The following is a 24,365-nucleotide window of genomic DNA, read 5'->3' as shown; positions in this document are numbered from 1 at the left end:
GCTATGTCACCAAATGCTGACTTGGCAACCGACCATGTCATCACTTACTGATGTGGCATCACCATGTGGCAACCACAGCTGACATGGCACGGCCACGTAGCAAGCAAAAAGTCCACTGTTGACCAACACGTGTCACCTATATCAGGTTGACACGTGGCGTCTCTAGAAGGTGACATGTGGTGGACACTAAGGTTGACACGTGTCACCTTTTATATGTGACACGTGTCCCCACTCGCCGCTTGACATGTGGTTTCACGCTTGGTTGACACGTGGCCTCGCGACTGTGCAACACGTGGCCTCGCCACAGTGCGCCACGTCGCCTCGCCTCTATACAATACTTGTCAGCATTTCGTATTGCCACGTGGTGAGCCCATTTCCATTCGGGCCGTTTCTCTTGGGTCTGGGTCTGAATCGGGCTTGGGTTATGGGCTGAACAGTAATCTGTTCTAACCACGGGCTGGGCTTTAGAATTAGACCAAGTCCACTAAAATTTTAAAATCAGGCCCATTTCATCCAGAACCGGCCCATACCCGTTTTTCCAACCCATTAACCCGATTTTCGACCCGTCTTCAACCTCCAACCGGGTTTTCTCGACCCGTTTTCCTGGTAAATGTGTTTTCCCAATCTAGTTCAGTTTTTCACCTCTTTTTCATTGTTCCGGCGACGAAAAATTACCGGAAATTCACCAAAAAGTTTAGAAATTCTTGGGCAATTCAATTTGGGGAAAAAGTTTGATTTAAAACAAAAAATTTAATAATTACAAACCTCACGAGTTTGATTAAAAAAAAAAAAAACAATTTTTTTTCTTTTTATTAATCGTAACAATAATTATATGTAAAGCACACATATAAAACACACATTCAAGTAAAAACCATACAACCAATTCAACATACATGGGTTTGAATTTTTTTTTTTTTTCCAAAGCCGAAGCACACAGAAATGCTCAAATCAAAATATATATATATATATTAACATATATATGCATTATATATATACCAACCAATTAACATAATAAATAAATAAAATCTCCACATATATATACATATATAAAAATTACTAAAACATCTTAAGATTGTTGGGAAAAACAATTGAATATATATGTAAATACATGTGGATAGAACAAAATAATGTAAAATAAAATTACATAAATATTCAGATAATTTAGAACCTGTATTTCCTTGAATTGATCTGTTTTCTGGAAGTCTAACGAGGCCTATGTAATACCACAGTATCCTTAAAATGTTTTACGTCCACCGGTGTAGGAGTTTTGTGACGAACGTCTCCCAGGATATAACGGCTGCAAGATCTTGGGCACAGTACCTCCAAAACCTTTCCTTTGAACTTTTGTGTACCTTCATTTTACCACTATTTTCTATGAAAAATCCTATTTTTTCTGTGCTTTCTAAAACTGAAAACTGAAAAATACATTGAAAGAACATGTGTGCTTAAACCTCTCAAAACAAAGAGTTTTTGTTCTCTTGAAACTCTAACCCATCTAATTCAAAATATTATTATTTATTTTTAAAAATAGTCAAAACCCACTAAATTCCTCAATCACCAACCGTAAAGGAAACAAACATTTAAGACCCAAATCATCCACATTGTTAGGCCCAAAATTCAACAAAACCAACACTTAAGACCATAACAGCCCATTCCTCTGTCGTATGATATAATGATATAAAAGTGAATAAATGAAAAGGAAATTAGAAACCAAAATGGTGGAACCAAAACCCAACCCATGTTTTTATTGGAATTGGGTCCATAGTCCTAATAGCCCAATACAAACTGGATAAGTTAGAAAACCAAGTTGAGCTCTTTAAATTGGGTCTCAGCCATTATGGCCTAATCCTAATCATGTGAGACAGGGGACAAGCCCGATAGTGCCATGAGCAATCAGCAATCCTCCGAACAATACTATTAACAATTTTCTTTACCTTTTTTTTTTTTTTAATAAAAAAAAGTTTTCTTTTTCTGTTTTTACAAAACAGTTGCTTCTATTTGTTAGTAGTCTAAAATTTAATAAGGCTACAAGTCAGCTTAACTCAACAGATTTACAAAAAATATTCAAATACTTGTACATAAACCTTATCCAAATTTTACTAGTATAATATACGTGCGATAAAAGGATCCGTGACATCATGGGCATTCATTGCATTACGAGCCTTTGCAAAATGGCAGCAAAATCGAAATGGGACGTAGTTGGCGTCTGGTGGTTGAACTCTAGGCAACGTGGCTTGTGTCTCCCCTCTACCCAGTCGTGGCTAACAGAGCACCACGGCAGTCCATCAGCATAAGTTCACGCGCTAATATTGGTAATCCCCTTCAAGTGTGAAGACGTGGCACTATCATAATCGTACTTTATCAACTTAAAAAGTCCCAAAAGTTGTTCTAGAATTGACAACCATGAAACAATTGTGTTTCGGGTAAACGTCATTTTAGGAATAACTATTGTCCTTTTGCCTTCAACGATTTGTTCTTTGAAATATAAAATGATCGAGATCATTAAAATTAGTATCGCATCTTTACCGAATTTAGGATATATAAGGAGACTCATAATCTACATTTTATCAAATTCAGTAATAAATAATTTTCATTCTGTGGTTGGTAATCTAGCTAACATAATGCGGGATACATTTTATCAAATTCAGTAATAAATAATTTGCTAATCATAAAAGCAGTAATAACCATGAGTTGCAAGGTAACTAGGTGAAATGTATTGATTAGGGTCCAAATAACTTGATCATACATCTTAAACATCTCAATTGCCAATCTATGTTCCTGTAGCATCTGTTTAGTTGCAAGCCATTATTTATTCAATTTTCCTTCTAGAATATTAAAAATCAACAATTACCGATTCATAAAAGAAAATCTCAATCGTCAAATATGATATTGGAAAAATTGGTATAAAAGCCACTGTTTTTAAAAGAATATGTATATATATATATATATATATTTTTTTTTTTCTGATATTTTACTTTGACTTTAAACTTGTAGTTACCTTAATAAGTTAAATGAGGAATTAAAACTTGTAATTACATAGGATAAAACATGTTAACAAATCTTTATTAAAAAAAAATGTTAACAAATGATGGATGGAGTCTCAAATCTAATCAAATCTCTTCAAATTGATCTTATAACTCTAAACTTAAAAGCACTCATTTTTTGCCCTTTTTTTTTTTTAATTCAAATTTATAAACAGAACTTCACGTAATAACGTACTATTTATTTATAACCCTATTATTTCCTAAATTCCATGCTCAAAATGTTTGCTAATGAAATGTATCGAAGTGAGCTATAAAAGTTTTATAAGTTTACAAATATTTATTACTGTGCGCATTTAAACCTTACCAAAAGTTTGGATTTTAGTTGCTCCTTCATGAAAATTTGGCCGGGAAGTGAAAACGTCAACATAATATCCGACCAAGTGGCAATACAGTAGATAGAGAAAGGACCAAGGGTAGTTATAACCGAGCTCCTAATAGTACTCACCAGCCAATTGGCACTTGGCGATCTCCTTCTGGGACTGTCTTTTCCTTTGATTCCAATAGCAAAAGCCTTCCCAATCTGCCTCCACCACTGTGACGCCGAGGAAAAAGAAAAAAAAAGAAACCCAATAGAAGTAGAACCTTCACCAACATAACGGGTCTGAGAGATGTGGCGCTGCGTTTCTAAAGGACTTCGTCTATCTTCTTCAAAGAGATCGATTTCGAATGACTCTCTTAGATCTCAATTTTCTCGACTATTCTCCTCCGAATCAGTACTATTCCTCGCTCTTGTTCATTTTCAATTTCTTTTACACTCTGAATCTTAGGGTTTTGAATGTCCTTCTTGATAATTTAGGTGTTGAATTTGAGCATTTATTTATTTATTTTTTGTGCTTATGGATATTTGATGAACTCAATCCGATTTGTGGTTTTTTTTTTTTTTTTTTCACGGTACTTTTCAATTTGTTTGAGCTTCATTGTCTTTCTAATGGTTTGACCGGTTATTCTCAGCTGGATTAATCGCCCAGTGGTTGTAGGAAAATACAAGTACCTAAGCTATAAATCTTTAGGTTCTACTTATTTAGCAATTCCAAACGTTATAGATTCCATTCGAACTCACCTCAAGAATTTCTGTTTGGCTTACTTTGATTTTTTTGGTTTTTGTTTTTCTTTTTTGTTAAAACGTTTACAATTGGTGACGGATATTTGTGTTTTCTTCGTGGCAGACTGCGGGACGGTCCTCATACACCGTGGTTGACCATACATACGATGCAGTGGTTGTAGGAGCTGGTGGTGCCGGACTGAGAGCAGCCATAGGGCTCTCAGAGCATGGATTCAACACTGCTTGCATTACTAAGCTTTTCCCAACTCGTTCACACACTGTTGCTGCCCAGGTATGAGACATTTGAGTTTTCTCTTATGAGAGTGATTTTTCCAACTACCTTAGTGCATACTGTAAAATCTGTTTTACTATTCAACTCACTGTTTTAGCGGAAATTTCGTATAGGGTGGTATAAATGCTGCATTAGGAAATATGAGTGAAGACGATTGGAGGTGGCACATGTATGATACTGTTAAAGGAAGTGATTGGCTAGGTATGTTGCTCGTTAGACCTTGCAAGTCTGTTTTAATGATGAATTGTTAATGGAAGAACTTAGTCCTGTTTTAATGATGAATTGTTAATGTAAGAAATTAGGCTTATACGAATGTTAATGACCATTCTTTATATATGGGTAGTATATTCTTATTTGAGCCCCACCTGCATGTTTGTGTCCTCAAGGAATCTCAACATCGAAATTAATGTGTGGATTCTACTATGTCAAGGATTTGATGGGCAATAACATGCATGCTCCTACACCTGCTTGTCATAGACTTATTTGGCACCCCATGCACACTTATTCCCTTGAACCATGCGTACAATGCTTCTATATGCAATGCAGATGTGCACACGTTTGGCACAATGTGAATTTCTACCTGTTGTCCGGCCATTTTTCTTTTGGTGATTGATTGACATGAAAATGTATTTTATCTACACAGGTGATCAGGATGCCATCCAATATATGTGTAGGGAGGCTCCAAAAGCTGTAATTGAGCTAGAGAATTATGGATTGCCGTTTTCTCGTACTGAAGATGGTAAAATATATCAGCGTGCATTTGGTGGTCAGAGCCTTGACTTCGGAAAAGGTAAGATGATGCATGGCATGCCGAGTTGAATCGGGTTGCTCTTGTGTTTTCTGATAAAAGTGGTTAGTTATTGACATGTTTTTTCTTGTTATGAAAAGGTGGGCAGGCATACCGCTGTGCATGTGCTGCTGATAGAACGGGTCATGCACTGTTACATACTCTTTATGGCCAGGCTATGAAACATAATACACAATTTTTTGTGGAATATTTTGCTCTGGATCTGTTGATGGACAGTGATGGTAAGTTAAAGCATTAGTTACTGTAGCTTTCTTTATTGTTGCATTGTACGTTTGCCAATGATATTAGCATTAGGGTGTTGAATCCTTTGACCATGCCAGAAGCTTTTTGAAACTGATATCTTGAAGTTATTGTCAAAGATTCCTATCATAATAAGGAAGCTGTATCAGGTGTAAACAAAACTGTCACCTTTTTGCACTTATATATTATTAACAACTTTGAATTATCTTAGTCAAGAGGTACGGTATCTTAACCATGTTTGCCTATACTGGAATGAGCATTTCAACTGAATATCTTAACCACCTAACAGTGTTGATGGTCTTGCATGAAAAAATGTTATTCGTGATTCTCACTAATATATATGATCATAAAGTCCATGTGATGCACGTTTGGTGGGTTTTTTTGCATTGATTTTGCTGTCTGTATGTGGAACTTGTACTGTATAGTGTTAATAAGTTTTTAAATTGGCTGTTTAGGTGTCTGCCAAGGAGTAATTGCATTAAACACAGAGGATGGAACATTGCATCGGTTCCGTGCTGCCTCAACAATTTTGGCAACAGGGGTATTGTGTTTCTTTTTTCCCAGCTTGGATATTTGTTTTTTAAGTTAATTTTAATTCAAGTAGGCACCAGTACATACATCTAACTTTTGTTTCTCTCAGGGTTATGGCAGGGCATACTTTTCTGCAACCTCAGCTCATACCTGCACTGGAGATGGCAATGCCATGGTTGCACGTGCTGGGATCCCGCTTGAGGTTTTTATTAGTTCTTGATTGATTTTCTGCTTTTTCTGTCTTCCTTTATAGATAAAGTTCCTTTTGGTATATTCCTCCTGTAGGATTTGGAGTTCGTGCAGTTTCACCCCACAGGTATATATGGGGCTGGGTGCCTCATCACTGAAGGTCAGTTCTTATTTGAATGAGTGGAAGTTAGTATCAATTTTGGTTCTGTTATCTCTAAAACATTCTCATAGTTTAGTATCAATTTTGGTTCTGTTATCTCTAAAATACTCTCATACTTAAGTATCTTTTTAATTGCAGTACAAGTTTTGCTGTGAAATTCTAAAATTTTACTCTTGTTTCTTTTTTCTTCAAACTGTAGGATCTCGTGGAGAAGGTGGTATTCTTCGGAATAGTGAAGGTGAGCGATTTATGGAACGATATGCCCCTACAGCGAAGGATCTTGCTTCAAGAGATGTTGTTTCAAGATCTATGACTATGGAAATCCGAGAGGGTCGTGGTGTAGGTATGATGTGTTTCGGAATGAGAGACATTTATTAATCTTAGTGACATATCCAATATTTTTGTCCATTAGTGGTTGCATGCATTGAGTCGATTATTTGCTTTCTGCACTTTGTGATTTCTAGTAACTATGGTATTAATTTTAAAACAGGACCTTTGAAGGACCATATTTATCTCCACTTGAACCATTTACCCCCAGAAGTACTGAAGGAGAGGCTTCCTGGTATCTCTGAAACTGCTGCCATTTTTGCTGGTGTTGATGTTACCAAGGAGCCCATTCCTGTCTTGCCAACTGTCCACTATAATATGGGTGGAATTCCAACAAATCACCATGGAGAGGTAGGTGCTAGTAAAATATGTTGAAAGGTCATAATTGGTTATGCTATCTTGGTAATTGATGTACAACATGTATGATATTATTTTCCTGTTAATGAAAAATTTGATTCCATGATATTATAATTTTTATGTTAGCATTTATTGATAAATGAATGATTTTAATAAATTTCTAATTTATAAACATTAAAACTTTGAATTTGTGATAAATTATAATTATGATCAATTAGTAAGAAATTACAATTTTAAAGATAATCTTTGAGATATTTGCTGAGATATAGATCGATGCAAAAGAACTATTATTTCACCAATTTCAAATGGAGCACAACAAATGTAAAGGTATTCTGGACTCTTTATGTTCTTCTAGCTTGTATAAACTATACTAAACTAAGCAGTCTCAAGGCTTGAACCCTATTTTTTGGGAGGAAGGGGTGATGACTTTCTTTATGTGTAAATGGTAATTAAAGCGAACTTGATTTTAAATAAAATATTGAGTGACAGGTCTACCTTGTGGGTCATGGTCTTTGGGCTTTGCTTTTCCTCACTATTGTTCCTTTTTTGTTCCACAGGTTGTTACTATTAAAGGTGATAATCCAGATGCGATAGTTCCTGGGCTATTGGCTGCTGGAGAGACAGCCTGTGCATCAGTTCATGGCGCCAATAGACTTGGTGCAAATTCCCTCCTCGACATTGTAGTATTTGGTCGAGCTTGTGCTAATAGAGTTGCGGAAATTCGTAGACCAGGCAAGTTATTATATTGAAAATAAATTTTTCAAAAAATCATGTTTTGAAAGCTAAGGTGTTCTGCTTGAGCTGGTGCAGGGGAGAAACAAAAACCTTTGGAAAAGAATGCTGGTGAGAAGACCATTGCGTGGCTGGACAAACTAAGGAATTCAAATGGTTCATTACCTACTGCACAAATCCGGTTGAATATGCAAAGAATAATGCAAAATAATGCTGCTGTATTCCGCACACAAGAAACTTTAGAAGAAGGTATTCCAATTTACAGATAATTTTTCCCAGGAGAACTCCTACTTGCCTTTTGCCTTCATCTCCTATTAATGTGTTTTACCTTTGTCTTCCTGGAGTGAAACCTCACCTGAAACCCATTACATGTTGAACCAGTTGATACTGTTGTTATGATTTTGCTTGTTTTATTGCCTACCATCACCATATTTGGCTTTATGATTGTATAGCTGCTGCCGTCTTTGCAGGTTGTCAGTTGATTGACAAGGCATGGGAGAGTTTTCATGATGTCAGAGTAAAGGATCGAAGTTTAATATGGTGAGAAGAGATATAATATTGTAATCAAATTTGCTTTTCTTTTTGTTACTTGAGCTTAATTATAAAAGTCTTTTGACAGGAACTCTGACTTGATAGAGACTATTGAACTGGAAAACCTTTTGATAAATGCCTGTGTCACCATGCATTCTGCTGAAGCCAGGAAAGAAAGCAGAGGAGCACATGCTCGGGAAGATTTCAATGTTTGTATCATAACTTTCATAGTTGATATAAATTACGTGTCTGTTATTTTCTATATGGTAAAATGAACTTTTTTGGTCCTGCAGAAAAGAGATGATGAGAACTGGATGAAACATACTTTGGGGTAAGTCATCTCTGCACCTTAATAAGTTAACAACTTCATTGACTATTTCTTCATAAATGGTACAACAGAGTTATGTTTTGTTTTTGCATGCTGAAGTTCAAATACATAATTTATTTCGAAGATAGGTTACATGAATTTTAGCACTAAGTCTGAGTTTATGAAATGAAAGCCTCAAAGAGTAATGTCTGGAAAAATACGATGAAGTTATACCTGTGCTCCTGAAATGGTAACTCTATTAGGATTTACTAGTAATGAATCATAATGGAAGGAGAAAAAGGAGCATCATACCCAAAAAAAAAAAAAAAAAAAAAAAAATGGTGGAACTGATGAATTTGGGTTCAATTATAACCCTGTTGAGTGGCTTCCTGCCATGGTAACCTCTCTCGCTGATTTATACTGAAGATTGATCAAATCATTAGAAGATGTGAGAAGAAGAAATTTTTACAGAGGATAAGCAGATGGTGTTTGTGGACAGTAATCTTATGTCCACATACATGCATGTTCATAAAAGTGAGAACGTATGAACAAAAATAGTTTTACACACACATACAGGAATGAATGATGTACACTGGATAAATGAACACCGTACACCTGTCCTGAAACTTGAAATGACATGGTGATTATTATTCTTTCATGTACTTAGTTGGAATATAATAAGATAATCTTAAATCAACTTTCCTTCAATTCATCTCTTCAGCTGAAAAATTTCTCTAGACTGTGTAGGATGTTAGATGTCTTATTCTTTTTGAATCACTAAGTAGGGAATTTAATGGCATGTGAAAACTAGCATAATGGTTTGTAGAATGAGAAGTATATATACATATTAGATTAGTTATCTTAGCTTTTATGGATTACGGTATGCTATATTAGTTGTCTCAGCGTTTATGGATCACAGTATGCTATACCTGTTCTTTGTTTTTAGGATCGCGTTATGCTATGCCTGTCCTGCTAAAATGTGATGATATAATGTTATCCAAGTTTTGTTTTCACTTTCTACGCAGATATTGGGAGAATGAGAACGTTCGGCTTGAATACAGGCCAGTCCACATGAACACATTAGATGAGGAAGTCGAGAGTTTCCCACCTAAAGCTCGTGTGTATTGAGACATTTGCTAATTTTAAAACCAGTGGTGGATTATAGATGAAAGATCGTTTACAAGAATGGGGTAGTAACTTATCTGAGAAGAGATGATAATGCCATAAAAATTGTTGTACGTACAGTTTTTGATGAATAAATGTTGCATTAATCAGTGTTAAAACTGATATGATCTCTCAAGTGTCAATAAATGTGACTCAGAGATTGGCTTCTGTATTGCATTTTGCAGCAGTGAATAATTTTCGTTTTGGTTGATTATTCACTGAAGTTATAATTTATCAATTGCAACTGCATTATGATTTGTGCCTTGAGGTTTTGTGGATTTGTAATATAAGGATTATTTTGTCTAATGACAAAACTAAAAACAGTGTAAAAAAAAAAAAAAAAAAAACGATTTTGCTTCCGTAATGTTCTATTACTCAGACCACTATCCTCCATAAAAGAGATATGTTAGTTTATTTGATGAAAATGAAATGTTGTTAGTTTTATTATATTCTATACGAACCCATCATGTGATCAACAACCATATATTTAGCGGTGCTGACATTTTTATACTTCTAGGAATATTTATTTAGACTAATGCAATTTAGTCCCAATTCCTGAAGACAATGTTCGTTGTAGTAGACTAAATTTCAAACATCACAGTCACATAATTGACAAAAGATCAATAATCAACACAAGTGGGTAATTTAAAAATAAAAAAAATACAAAAATAATAAAAAATTCAGTATCTGAAGCCGTTATTTTAAGGATTTAAAATTGTCTATCGTTGTCGAACTGACTAATGAGCACTTTTACTTTCAGAATAAAAAAGTAGAATATTTTATTTAAAAGCTACACAATCTCTTCAATAAAAGGAAAAGGAAAAAGAAAGAAATCAAGAAGAAACTAATGAGTAGCACATTTGATTTTGCAAGGCGTTACAGTGGCTTCCACTTTCATGTTCCAACGTCTTTCTCAATCCATAAACCACTAATGTCTCCTTCTTATTATTCTACTTACCTCTACACCAACGAAGCAATCTATAAATCAAAGACACCTCTTCATTGCCACTATGACCGTAGAAAGCCGACTTTGTCATTATTTACACGAAATAACTAAATATAATTACACTGACGACCCCAAATATAATCGCACTTTTGTTATATTTTTCTACTTTATCCTACTTGTTCATCAACTAACATAAACAAAAGCCATTGCTTGCTTAATATATCCCTAGAAACTCCCCCCACAAATCATGTTTTTGACCAAATACCACACCTTTTTGAAAACCAACTCAATTATTGTGGAATTTTTTTAGTTATAATGTTAGAATTTTGTCTTCTTGATAGTAACAGTAGGAATTAGGAAGTTTATGAGGGGGCCTTGCCTACATTGTTTACTGCGATTTTGTGTTTTTTGTGTTTTTTTTACCGTTCTAGTTTCTCATGGTATGCAATTATTATGTTTCCATTGTTCTATTCATCAGAATTGTTAAAAGGCACAAATTCCAATTGATCTTTTTTTTTTTTTTTGGTTGTGGATGTAGTGTATTAATTGATCCCCTTTGCGAGAATATTGTACATCTCTCTCACTCTCTCGGCCCGAAAAAGTGATTTTAGAAACAAGCGTTTGATGGTAACAATTTAAAGTCCATGAATTCACCTACTCTTTTCACTCATATATATATATCGTTGAATTGAGAAAGATTTGGACTCATTTTCCTAGTCTTTTTTTATTTTTTTATTAGGGCCCCTATTTTATGAATTAGATAAAGTTAAATGTTGCGGAACACTAAAAAAATGAAGGGTAGTCTTCTCTCTTCACACTTCTCCCTATATGAGTCGAATTCCATCAACACCTAGCTTCTATCAAAGGGAAAGCCACCACTTTCTTATGATAACACACCCTACTACGACTATACGTCTATCATGCCCTATACCTTGAGGGAACGAGTAGATTTAACCGGCTTAAACATATCTAACAAGTTCAATTTTTTTTATTATTTAAAAAAAAAAACTTTTTCTTGTTTTTAAATTAAACACCGACTGTATTCCTATTCTTTTTTTTTTTTTTTTTTGGTACATTAGTTTCCAAATGACTGAATTAAGTGCATCGAAAATATTAGGAATAACGTAAAATAAATCTTAAGACTTAAAAAATTAAAATTTTCTATCAAATTGAGTTTCATCTCTGTTGTATAAAGAATACGGAGATGATTAAGAAATAAATAAAAAGGATATTCTCCGTATAAATGGAAATTGGGTGAGAAAAAGGAAATTTTGGGTGTGGGTAAAGCAGTTAATTGCTTGAAATGGACAGCGTGGTCGAAATTAGGAATCGTTCCCTCACTATCTACAATAAAAGCAATATAATTGAAAGATGGCAAACATCTTAAAACCATAAGCTATGAATCACGAATAATGAATATATATATATATTGCACCCATCATTTTCTTAATTACATATATATATATATATATATATATATATATATATGCGCTCCGCTTATCACATCAAAAACAATAATGCGTTATCATTATTACAATAATAATAATAATAATAATGCGTTATCATGGGGGGGCTCCCATAATCACTCATGGAGGTTTCAAAGCTTTTCAAATCAATTGGCTTGATTCTCCAATGAAATCATTCTTATAATCTTATTGATCTAAGATCAATGGATCCTCATGTATTTTCTTTTCTATATATAAAATTATATCAATCAACATCGTTTGTTTTTGTTTAGTTATAGTTGAATGGACAGAAAATATATTTCCAATTGTTTGTTTTTGTGTGGTAGTGTAAATTTTTTTTTTTTGGCTGAATATGTTTCTTGTTTGTCATTAATTATTTAGTTTTTGTTCATATTGAAAGTCTCCATTAATTTAATAAACGGATTAAATTATGTTCTAATTCCCTTTAATTTATATTAAATAGATTATAAATTATCAAGGTTGTTGATAGGCCTCCATCACCCTATAAGTCCATTTAACAATATGAAATATATAAAGAATTAAATTGAGACCGCAATTCTAAAATTGATTAATTGTGTGCGTATATAAACTATCACTTTGAAAATTATTTAGAGAAATAAAAATAAAATATTATCACCAAAACGATGATGGATAGGCTTCTCTAAATGCACTGATCTTTTAGAATGGCTGGGTATCCATCATCAGCTGCATGCATTTAAAAAGTACTCGATTCATCAATGCATACTCATAATTCACAAATATACACACGTGTGGGTATCCGTGTTACATACATATTCATATTTTTATCACCAAGTGAATAATAAATAAATAATAATTTATACATGCATATATACGACATGATGGAGCTAGCAGCAAAATTATTCTAATATCTAAATTAATAATTTTGCAATTAGTGTATCCGGCTGTTGTTTGACCAAACAACTGGCATGCATGCATGCCTTTATGAACGGCTGGACTAACCTTTTTTTCGTTAGCAATTAAATTTACTGAATTTTTAGTTTCCATTTAATCCTTTCCCATCCCTGGATACCCAAACAACCTCAATTCCTTTCAAATAGGTGATCATCTATAAAAATTTGAAAATCTAAAAATATTTTTGTTTCAATTAATGACGGGGACTTGATCATGTGTATATGTTTATAACAATTAAAATCTCTTTTTTTTTTTTTTTTTTTTTTTAAATCTTTGGGTAACCTTTAAAAATCAACGTAAAAAGATTACTCCATACATAAATCTGTATATTGTTCACCACCAAAGAGCATTACAATTTACACATTGATTAATATTGGATTCTTTTAAGTTAAAGAAGATTTTCCTCTTTTGTCTTGTGCAAAAATAACGAAATTATTGGAGTTTCATATTATCACATAGCTTTTGCTTGAAAACAACTAATGAATGAAAAGGAATTAGCAACCTCTACTTCACATGGGTTCGATTGAATTGGGTAAACCGACTCTCAACTGAAATAGGCATGTCCATGATAGAAACATGAATAGAAATAATAATTCAAACTAAAATATTGAACAATATTTTATTTTTCCTCAAATCGAGAATCTGTGCCTATATGTACCTTGCTTTTCCAACTTTATCTTCTACGCCTAATAATAAGCTTTCATATCCCTTAGTATATAATAGGGCTTCCACAATTAGCACCAGTGGTTTCAAAATATATGCAGTAAAAGTATAGCACACAGACTCAATATTTTATTTTCTATTAAAATGCAAAGACCACTCAAACCAGTCCCACGGCTTACCTCAAGTGAGCTAGGAGATTAGGAAATTCAATGGTCCTAACTCCTAAGATTTCAAATAGGTGGACCTATTCAATAAACAACTTGCAGTACTTAACCCTTCCAAAAACTTCCATTAATAAAAATGGAGATTTTTATTGGGTATTCTTTCTTCTCTAAAATTTGAGAACCACTTGATTTTTTAGATGGTAGGTAATATTTCATTTATGAAATGCTACGCAAGTCAAGAAGAGACAATAAGCTACAATTACGATAGTGCTTTTTTTTTTTTTTTTTTTTCGGTTTTCGGGGCCCGGTTGGGGGGGGGACCCAGAAGAGTGGGGGTTGTGGGGTTGTTCTAAAAAGATAGTGATTGTTACACATATTGAATTAAATATTTTTGGCCATATGTTTTATTATTTTAGTTTAATTTAAAAAAATATCTTTTATATATATGATTACTTTATACTTTAATATCAAAACTGAGGCAGCAATCACACCTGGACGAGCCAAGATCTACCCCTAAAATATCATGGAAATGGACAAATAACATGTCAACAAATTTTTATCTTAATGATTTTTTTTAAGTTAAAAGATAAAACTTAATTAAAACTAATAAATATATCAACTCTCGAAAGGATGGGTATTAGAGACTGTATAGTAATCTCTAGCGGTTGTTGCTTTGATCGTCGACTGTTTTCTTTTTTCTTTTTCTATATGAAATTTTCAACATTCTCAGTCTGGCAAAGAGTCTTTCATGGCTTACCCAAATGGGTATTTTACGACAAATATATTTTAGTTTTTCCATTTTTTTTTTCAGTGAAAGTGTGAAACTCATAAAAAAAAAAAAAAACAAACAAAAGGGTATTGTTTTGGTGCTGGATCTGGATCATTGATCAGTTTGCAACTTGACAAATATGTAATTGGCTGCTTATCTTCAGAAAATTGTCTCCATCTTTTACAACCCAAAAAAGTGAAGAATAGTCATGGCAGCCTCCGTTTGAGATGGTTCGTCCACTGAAAAAGGTATGCCTCATACATATATGGTAGAGACTACACTAATTGATAAACCCTGGCAAGATATTTAGAAGTTCGTCCCCCATTTTGATTTTGGTTTTGCTTTTTTCTCAGTATTCCACCGAACCTGTATTCTAGTATTTTGATTTTTCAAAGCTATCCCTAGCTAATATAGGAGAGAATTGGGAAGGTCTAGGACTCTATAAGTGTTTATACTCCTTTATATATATATATATATATATATATATATAGTCCTAGACCTTATATATAAAACCACATAATTATTTAATGAAAATACACACGCTGTTGTTTTTTTTACCTGAACAAGGAGGAGAGACACTTTATTTAATAAATACAAACAGTTGGCCGTGCTTTGAAATTTTTTGTTTAACAGAACTAATATACGGCTCATCTAATTTAGAATAACTTACATAAAATCCTTTCATGAAAAAAAATAAAAAATAATAATAATAATAATACATAAAGTCCTAATCCTTGGATATTACCCCCCCCAAAAAAAAAAAAAAAAAAAAACTCAAACTAGTGATAACTTTACAAGTTAAAGAAAAATTAAATGCACATAACGAATAAAGTAATTTAATTAATATTATATGTATTATTTTTCTATTAAAATATTGTTTTTAAGATACTAGTATTTTTAATATATAGATTATAAAAAATTTTGAATTAAATTAACAGCCTCTATAAATGAATATCTATAGGACTATAAAAATTTATTTACCTAAAGAAGTTATTTATTTGTTGATAAATGAATAATTTATTGATTTGAAAAGAATTTGTTGATAAATAATTTTACTAACTGTATAATATATATTAATAAAGGAAAAAATCAATTAGGTCTGATCAAATTTTCAATCACAAGATAAATCACAATTTAGTCAACAAATAAATTAAGAAAAAAAGAATCAATAGAAAATTTTGTCTACGTTAAAGTCTACTATATGAAGGAATAATAACTATTAAGTAAAAAATAAAAACTATAAGTAAAATTTTCTTATTATGTATATTAAATGTTTATATATTATTTATTTTTTATAAGTTTAATCAGTTATCAGTTTATATTCAATCGATTTTAAAGGATTTTTATAAAATAAAAAAATTACTATTTTAGGCATTTAGCCAATTTAATCATTTTATATGTAAGTCTAAGTTGAGACCGAATAAATTTTATTTATTTAATGAGATTATTTATTTATCCAACGTTAAGTTATCGAGTAATATTTTTGTTAAACTAAAATAATTTGCATCATGTAGGTTTAAAAGGGGCAATATGTTATGTAAAATCATAATTGTTGGATTTATTTATTATTTTAATAGTTTTAAGAAGTTATTTGTAAGTGTCAATTATTAGTACAAGAAATTTTGTATAATATGCCTTTTACTTTATGTCTCCGAGTTATTCAAAAAGCGTTTTAAAACGAAAATTTAATGTTTAAAAAGGTGATGTATAACAAGTATTTATCCTACATGGATAGTGATTTAATAATTACTTAAAATTTGGTAACACAAATTACATTTATTAAATGGACATAAAGGATAAATAATGGCATGTTATCTGCCAAAAAATAATAAGTTTTTGGTGTATTATAAAATTTGAAAACATATTAAATTTTGAAAATGAAAATCTATTAGACTGAATCCTTATTAATGTGACAGTTGCTAATTAGCAATATTTAATTTTATATTAATTTTTTATTTTAAAATCCTAATTAGGATAAAGGAATCATTTTTGCTATGTCTTTTAAATTATTAAATAATAGATTTCATTTATGATGATTATCAATTACAATAAATAGTATTTTTTATTTTTTTAAATATGGTTGTACATTTAATTATGATATCTCAATTCTATATTTAATCTGCATTATAGGACATCATATTTCCATCCAAAATCCTTTTTAAACAAAAAATTACATGGCTTCAATGCATCATTGCTTCATTCATTCATATTCATGTGTAAGCAACTACATATAAAAACTCGATCATTTTAATAAGGTATTGAGAAACTCTTACTTTCTTTAGAAAAAGAAGAAAAAAAATGTAAAAGATATATATATATATATATATTATACTGTGTGAAAGTGTCTTAAATATGGATATCATCATTATGGAATGTATTAATTGATGATTGAGGAAATATGTTTCCACTTGTGATTTACTTTCTTCCTCTTTTATTATGTGAAATATTTTCGAGTGAAATATTTTCGAATCCAATAATTAGATGTTGAAGTACCATTAATAATAGATCAAAGATTGTTCAACTATACTGCTATAGGTCATTAAATCACAACTAGATAGGTCATTAAATTATTTGTGATGATTTAATAAAATATATGCACACACTGGAAACACCAAATTACCCAGTTGTGTCTTTTTCAAGATGTTTTCAATTTAAACTGTATATTTGCTCGAATAATTAGGCCGTTGCAAAGGCAATTATTTAATTATTTGATTAAATCGTGAAGAGACAGTAGTATATATTGCAATTGCATGGTAGACTTATCTCGTAATATATCTAATCGATAATATTGCTTATAAAATTTATACAGTTCCAATATCACAATTCTATTTGCCTTTCAAAAAACCATATAAGATAAGGAAGCTAATCTGTGTCTTTAAAAAATAATGGCGACCTTGTTGAAATTTTTTTATATTCAATAGAATTCTTACACGTCCCTTCTTTATCAGTTTTTGAAATGGTTTTTACATCATGCTATTTGATAGTAGATTAGAATTAGATTAGAATTACTAATTGAAAGTGATTGAATATAAACCTTCTTAGATATGAATGGTTTACGATTAATGCTTGTAAAAACGGGAGAGGAAGAGTGATCGGGGAACGAGAATTTGATGAGAAGCTCTCTCTCTCTCTCTCTCTCTCTATGTATATATATATATATATATATATATGTGTATTTTTTTTTTTTTGAGAGGCTAGCTAGTGTGGAAAAGATAAAGAAAAAAAAAATAGAGGAAAAGTAATGATAAGATGCATCAGTGGGGGCCTTTCGGAATTAAAAGATAAGCCAGTAATGGATTGCTTTGATTTCTTGTCTAATCATCCTACCAGTGACGGCGGATTAAGACAATTGACATTTTTTTTCCCAAGCTTTTTCAATATCCATCAAATATTTTATATTTTATTGATTTAAAAGTGTTCTTTTACAGCCTTTTCCTTACAAAAACAGCTCCATCCAATATCCACTTTTGACACGTTTCTCACTACCGAGTCATCCCCTTAGAATGCAAATTTTTGACCAACTTGTAATAAATGCATTAGATTCCAAACATCCCAAAAGTATGACTAATCTGCTCCTCATTGCTACTTGTATACAATCTTAATGTTCAAATTTTGTTAAAAGATAATCACTCTTTTTTTTTCTTTTTTGGGTGAAAAGGGAGGTAATCACTCTAAATCAAAACATAAAAGATGGTATTTTTCTAGCAAATTTGTATCCTAAAGGCTCCAAACCATGCAAATGCACTTGAAAATAAGAGACCAGGTATTATTCCGTGAACCAATTTTAAATTACATATATACATAAATGGAAAAAAAAAAAAAAAGGATTGTAGTAGGAAATTATTCAAAGCCGAATGTGGTAGTGAAACGTAAGAAAGAAAATGTTGATGCGATTGAGTGGGCTACGTTTGGTTACGGAGTAAGGAGTAGCGAGTTGACTCAGGGTCCAGAAGTGGTAGACAATAGCCACCACCACCACCACCACCACCACTGTCACTGTGAGGTTGCTTTCGCTGGGCTAAAACTTGTAAGCCCGTCAAAATATCCTCCACCGTTGCTTTTTTCAGTTGTTGCATTTTGGTTGGTCCAAGATTACCCATGTGGACCCCACAATATTGCTTTTTCCAACATTAGTCCGGGGCAAAAGGGACCCATGTGCACCGTTGTGGGTCCACCCAACCGCCCAAAAAGAACGGACCCTAATTGGCAAACCCTCCATCAGGATCCCAATTTTTACCAATTAAAAAACTCTTTCTCAGTTTTCGGTACTTTATTTCGTCCAATTTTTATTTTTATTTTTAACAATATCCTCAACTATCCATTTTAGCTTGGAAAAAAAAAAAAAAAAAAAAAAAGACAACTTTTAACCTTTTCATTTTTTTTCTCGTTACAACCAACTTTTTACCTTAAATCACCACACCCTTGACCCACTTTTACCCATTTGACCTGTCAAATGTGAGGTTGTCATTCGAGTCTTTTACATTGGCATAGTCAAGGACAGTATCGGAAGGGTAAATAGAGCAGTAGCACAGTCTGTTCGCTCAGGAAGGGAGGGACTCGCTGGGGCTCAAATAATAACAATTAATAAATATATTTTATCACTGTCTATACAAAAGAAATAATATTTATATATTTCATCACTGGAACGGGCGGTGAGGATTTGATTAGATCTTCCCAAAAAGATCATGATACATGACGTCATGGAGACGGCGACACCGACGCGCCGTATGTCGACGTGGCATGACGAGCGCTAGGAGTGGGATCCACCCTTATGTCAAAGGTCCCCGAACACAGCGGGAGGAGAAAAGTGGTACACGTGGACGTTCATGAGATGGTGTTGTCATGTCGACAGTATGGGTCCCACAGTCTTATGGGCGCCACGTCATGCATGTCCAACTAGAACAAAAACTGATATACGAGGGTGAAAGAAATAGCCAAGAAAGGGCGTCTCTAGGATGAGCAGGGTACGTTGTGTTTCAACATTCCGAGTCTTTCAATTTCTTTTATCGATTTAAAAAAAAAAAAATTCAAAATTCAAAAAAAAATATATACTACCTTCTGAATGGAGTAAGTGGGACCCTTCTGTTCATTTGGATGGACTTTAATCAGCGCCTTTGTCCTCCATCTGGGACTGGGCTTTGGTTCTTTAAAGCTACACTACTAAAATCCCAATTTTTCTCTCCCCCCTCTCTCTCTCTCTCTCTCTCTCCCGTTTAAGCAGAGCTTCGAAGCTAGTTGTGATCTATTTCTTCTGGGCCTTCAAGTCGTGTATGTACTACTCTTATCTTTCTCTCACTCTCACTCTCACTGGGTCTTTGTATTATTATCTCTTTGAATTCGTTAAAGCCTCGCTCTCACTGTCTCTCTCGCTTGATGTTTTTTCCGGTAATGTAAGTGCAGTTTTTCCCGGCGAGATTTGGCCGGAGAATGGCATATATGTGCGCGGACAGTGGCAATCTAATGGCAATTGCTCAGCAAGTCATAAAGCAGAAACAGCAGCAAGAGCAACAGCAACAGCAACACCACCAACAACAGCAGCTCACCGGTCTCACCCCCTTTTCTATGAGTCCATGGACTACCACTCACCACGGCATGTCCCATACTCCCAATATGCCATATGGGTTACCCCCTTCCGGCTTCCCTGATCCATTTCAAGTCCCCGGAGGTTCAGATTCCGGAGAACCAGGGTTTCAGTTTCCGCACCTGGAGCACCAGTCTACTGGGTTTAGATTCTCCGATTTCGGGGCTGGTCCCGGTGGCGAGTTCGACTCGGACGAGTGGATGGATAGCTTAATGGGCGGAGGTGATTCAACGGATAGTTCCAATCTGCCCTCTGGTTGCGACGCGTGGCAAAGCAATGCTGATTTTGGTCTCTACGGTGCCGATCCATTCGCCGCCTGTCCGAGTCGGCTCAGCGTCCCTTGCTCTTCCCCTTCGGATCTCAACCGAGTCCTATTCACCGAGAGCCAGAAAAGTCCTAACCCTCTGCAGCCTCAGGTGCCAGCCTGGACCCCACCTGCACCCCCAACGTCGCCCCCGGTGGTCGTGAACGACACCAAATCAATCAATCCACCGCCGAAGAGCGTGCAGAAGAACGACGTCGTCACTGGTGGTGTCTCAACTAGTTCGCCGGAAATCGAATCGGCGCCGCCTCTGCTCAAAGCCCTGCTCGATTGTGCCAGACTCGCCGATTCCGAACCCGATCGTGCTGTCAAATCACTGATTCGACTCAAGGAATCGGTGTCAGAGCAAGGGGATCCAACAGAGAGGGTCACTTTTCACTTCACTGAAGCACTATACAAGAGAGTCTCTATGCAAGCAGAGAAAAGCATGTCCATGTACGAGACGACTTCAGAGGAGTTCACTATCCCTTACAAGGCTCTGAACGATGCTTGCCCGTATTCCAAATTCGCTCATTTGACGGCCAACCAAGCTATACTCGAAGCCACCGAAAGGGCAAGTAAGATCCATATCCTGGATTTTGGTATCGTTCAAGGGATTCAATGGGCTGCCCTTTTGCAGGCCCTGGCCACTCGGTCCACCGGAAAGCCCATTAGGATTAGGATTTCCGGAATACCAGCTCCGGCTCTCGGGAAATCACCGGCGGCGTCTCTGTTCGCCACGGGCAATCGTCTTCGTGAATTCGCGAAGCTTCTGGACTTGAATTTCGAGTTTGAACCGGTGCTGATCCCGATTGATGAGCTCAACCAATCGAGCTTCAAGGTGGATCCGGACGAGGTCTTGGCGGTGAACTTCATGCTCCAATTGTACAACCTCTTGGATGAGACACCGATTGCCGTTCAGACCGCTCTCAGATTGGCGAAATCGCTGAATCCTAAAATCGTAACGCTGGGTGAGTACGAAGCGAGCTTGAACCGGGTTGGGTTTATGACCCGTTTCAAGAATGCGTTGAGGTACTACACGGCCGTTTTCGAATCGTTGGAGCCGTACTTGAGCAGAGACTCACCGGAGAGGCTTGAAGTTGAAAGGCTTTTGCTTGGCCGTCGTATTGCTGGTCTGGTCGGACCAGAGGAACCGGGTTCGAAGAGAGAACGTACGGAAGACAAAGAGCAATGGAAGTCGTTAATGGAAAGTTCTGATTTTGAGCCCGTACCTCTTAGCCATTACGCAGTGAGCCAGGCCAGGATCCTCCTCTGGAACTATAATTACAGCCCTTTATATTCCCTTATTGAATCTCCACCTGGTTTTCTCTCTTTGGCATGGAATGAAGTTCCTCTGTTGACTGTTTCCTCATGGCGTTGATGGGTTTTACCTTGATTGGTTATTGGGTTTTCACCAGGTCTTTTATCTCTGGTGGGGAACTATCTAAAGTATGAATACGCCATTAATGGTCTTCCATGCTTCTTATTGTTCGATTAATTCTGATATGGACCGCACTCTTGCTTAGTGAGTTAACAGATATTACTCAATCAAAATCTAGCATTAAAGCGCACTGCATCACAAACGTCTTGTGGGAGCTTTTTGGACCAGAATTTGCTTGTTAATTTTGTAGTTTGTTCTTAGTTTTCAAACTTTTCTCAACGTTATAGTTTTTTTTTTTTTTTTTTTCTGCTTTTGTTGGGGCATTTTCTTACAGGTTTGGGACTTGAATATGACTAATTGTAAAAAAAGGCATTGAGACTGAGGGGGAATGAAGAACTTTTTTTCCTTTCGGTTTTCTGTGATTCTGTATGTAAATTTGAATTTTCAGTGTAGTTTTTATAATCAATTTAGTTACATTCATTCTCCTTGTACAATTTAGTTACATTCATTCTCCTTGTACACTATAAAGATTAACCTAGATAAATGGTACGACGATGACATTCAGTTTCTTTTCCATTGAGGAATGGCTACTCATTCTTTGTTCTTAAAATAAGGCCCAATTTGTTGCTACACAGTTTGCAATAAACTCGGGCCATAGTAGAATATGCAATTTTATTTTTTTTTTTATACTTAAAATGCCTCCATAATTGTTATGATTTGTATCTGAGTTGCATATCTCAAAGTAGTAATTGGGTCATTATCTCCCAGGTTCTGGAATTAGTGTTTGATGGTGACCCATAAGCTGCCCATACAAAGCTGTGGTTTTCTTTATTCGTTGTTTGATGAAGACCTGCACTTCGCTGTGGTGATCTCCCCCACACAATCTCTTTCCCTTGCTGCTCAACTTACCATGCTGAGGGTGTTCTTTTTTTTTTTTTTCTTTTTTTTTGGTTTTGCTTGACAAGCAATTTCCTTAATAAATCATTTGCAATGGAAAAGGACTTAAAACACTTCAAATATAGGTCTTTCCTGCCAAGTGCCAAGGGTATACCTCTTTCTCAGTCTAATCTTTCCAGATTTGGCTCTTTGATTGTTTGCTTTAATAAAATGTCCCTTTCATTCTGCAATGGAAATGCTCTCTATGTCTCCCCCCGAACTCTCTCACGCTTAACGGAGATAAACTTGGAAAGATGAATCAGCCTCTTTCCATGTCTCTATGAATTAAATCAAAAGGCCAGAGCAAGACAAAGAGGACTGTGGAGTGCTTGCTAATGGTCCGAGTGATTGTGACCATTCGAGGTCATTGTAAAATGAAGCTCTGAAAATTTAGAATGGAATTTCAAGTTTTGTTGGGTTTGATACAAGTCTTTGCTTCACTCAATTGCTGTATAATACCATTTCTGAGAGCATGGCGTTCTTTCTCAATTCCCACTTTGGACCCCCTAGTCTAGTACGCCTTATTTCACCACCAATCCTACTACTATTCTACCTAATTTACAAATGTAATTAAATGCCTTTTTACCGAAACTCCTAGAGCCAAGTACCTTTAAACCTTGTCTCGAAGATTTAGATTTTGAATGAGTAGGCTACTTCAATTGTTTAACCTATTATTGCAATTTTAGGATTTTTATTTAATTTATTCTTAGCAGAGACCAAATTTTGCGGTTGATTTAGTCAGCTTCAATTTTTCATAGACTAAAAAGTCGAAACATGGAAAGTCTGTTTGTTTATTGCTTTGATTTCTGGTCGCTTGGACAATCCGATTTCAATTTGGAACTGCCTGACTCCAAATAAGAGTCAAAAAGAGTGCAAATATTGGAGGATTGGAATCAGTTTTATCATCAGGATGAAATTTTGACAAGAAAATTTTCTCCAATCCTCTGCTGGTTTTAAGCTTGGAATAATCATACTTTATTGAAAGACGTCGGAAACTATACTATTGCCATCTATCGATATAAATAGCCAAATCTATCAAATAAATTTTTCCCAAAAATCCTTAATTCCTTATTCCAATGTAAAAAGTTATATATATAAAAAAAGAAGGTTCTCTGTCATTTAAACCATAAATTTTCAAGGAAATCAAATCAAATTTTCCGGACACAGGTGTACTCAAATATTAAATTGAGGACCGAAATTGGACCACGAACCCACGAAACTTGTACCCCAAACGAAAAAAAAAAAAAAAAAAAACTACGAGTACGAATTGAACAAAAGTCAACAAATACACTGTTCATAGTCTCTATGGAAACGGTACCGTCCTCAAATAAAAATAAATAAATAACGTATTCCCTACAAACAGTACCACTGAGCTCTGCGCCTCTGCAGCTTTCTTCAGAGCTTTAGACGCTGGGCACTCCAGAAACCTAGCCACCCACCCCCACCTACCCACCAGAACCAGTGGCAGTGGTTTAATCACAACGTCACCACAAAAGGCGAT

The 24,365-nt window shown here is 34.6% G+C and overlaps 2 protein-coding genes across 2 annotated transcripts; both read left to right on the top strand.

Moving 5' to 3' along the window:
* The first annotated feature begins 3,467 nt into the window (after positions 1–3,467).
* Positions 3,468–9,938, top strand: LOC107424596 (succinate dehydrogenase [ubiquinone] flavoprotein subunit, mitochondrial). The gene is made up of 16 exons (XM_016034443.4): positions 3,468–3,757; positions 4,211–4,378; positions 4,492–4,579; positions 5,022–5,168; positions 5,267–5,407; positions 5,882–5,967; positions 6,067–6,159; positions 6,243–6,306; positions 6,506–6,649; positions 6,797–6,984; positions 7,548–7,722; positions 7,801–7,971; positions 8,193–8,262; positions 8,342–8,462; positions 8,547–8,584; positions 9,586–9,938. The coding sequence occupies exons 1-16, from the start codon at positions 3,653–3,655 to the stop codon at positions 9,686–9,688; spliced, it is 1,902 nt and encodes a 633-aa protein (XP_015889929.1). The 5' UTR covers positions 3,468–3,652; the 3' UTR covers positions 9,689–9,938.
* A 9,700-nt stretch (positions 9,939–19,638) lies between these two features.
* LOC107424599 (SCARECROW-LIKE protein 7) lies at positions 19,639–22,422 on the top strand. The gene is made up of 2 exons (XM_016034445.4): positions 19,639–19,933; positions 20,066–22,422. Exon 2 carries the CDS (start codon positions 20,093–20,095, stop codon positions 21,926–21,928), a length of 1,836 nt encoding a protein of 611 aa, XP_015889931.3. The 5' UTR covers positions 19,639–19,933; positions 20,066–20,092; the 3' UTR covers positions 21,929–22,422.
* Positions 22,423–24,365: the final 1,943 nt, after the last annotated feature.

Source organism: Ziziphus jujuba, chromosome 7 (genome assembly GCF_031755915.1).
Source record: "Ziziphus jujuba cultivar Dongzao chromosome 7, ASM3175591v1".
Classification (NCBI taxonomy): domain Eukaryota; kingdom Viridiplantae; phylum Streptophyta; class Magnoliopsida; order Rosales; family Rhamnaceae; genus Ziziphus; species Ziziphus jujuba.
The sequence above is the reverse complement of the archived record's forward strand: the minus strand, read 5'-3'. Positions and strand labels throughout refer to the sequence as shown.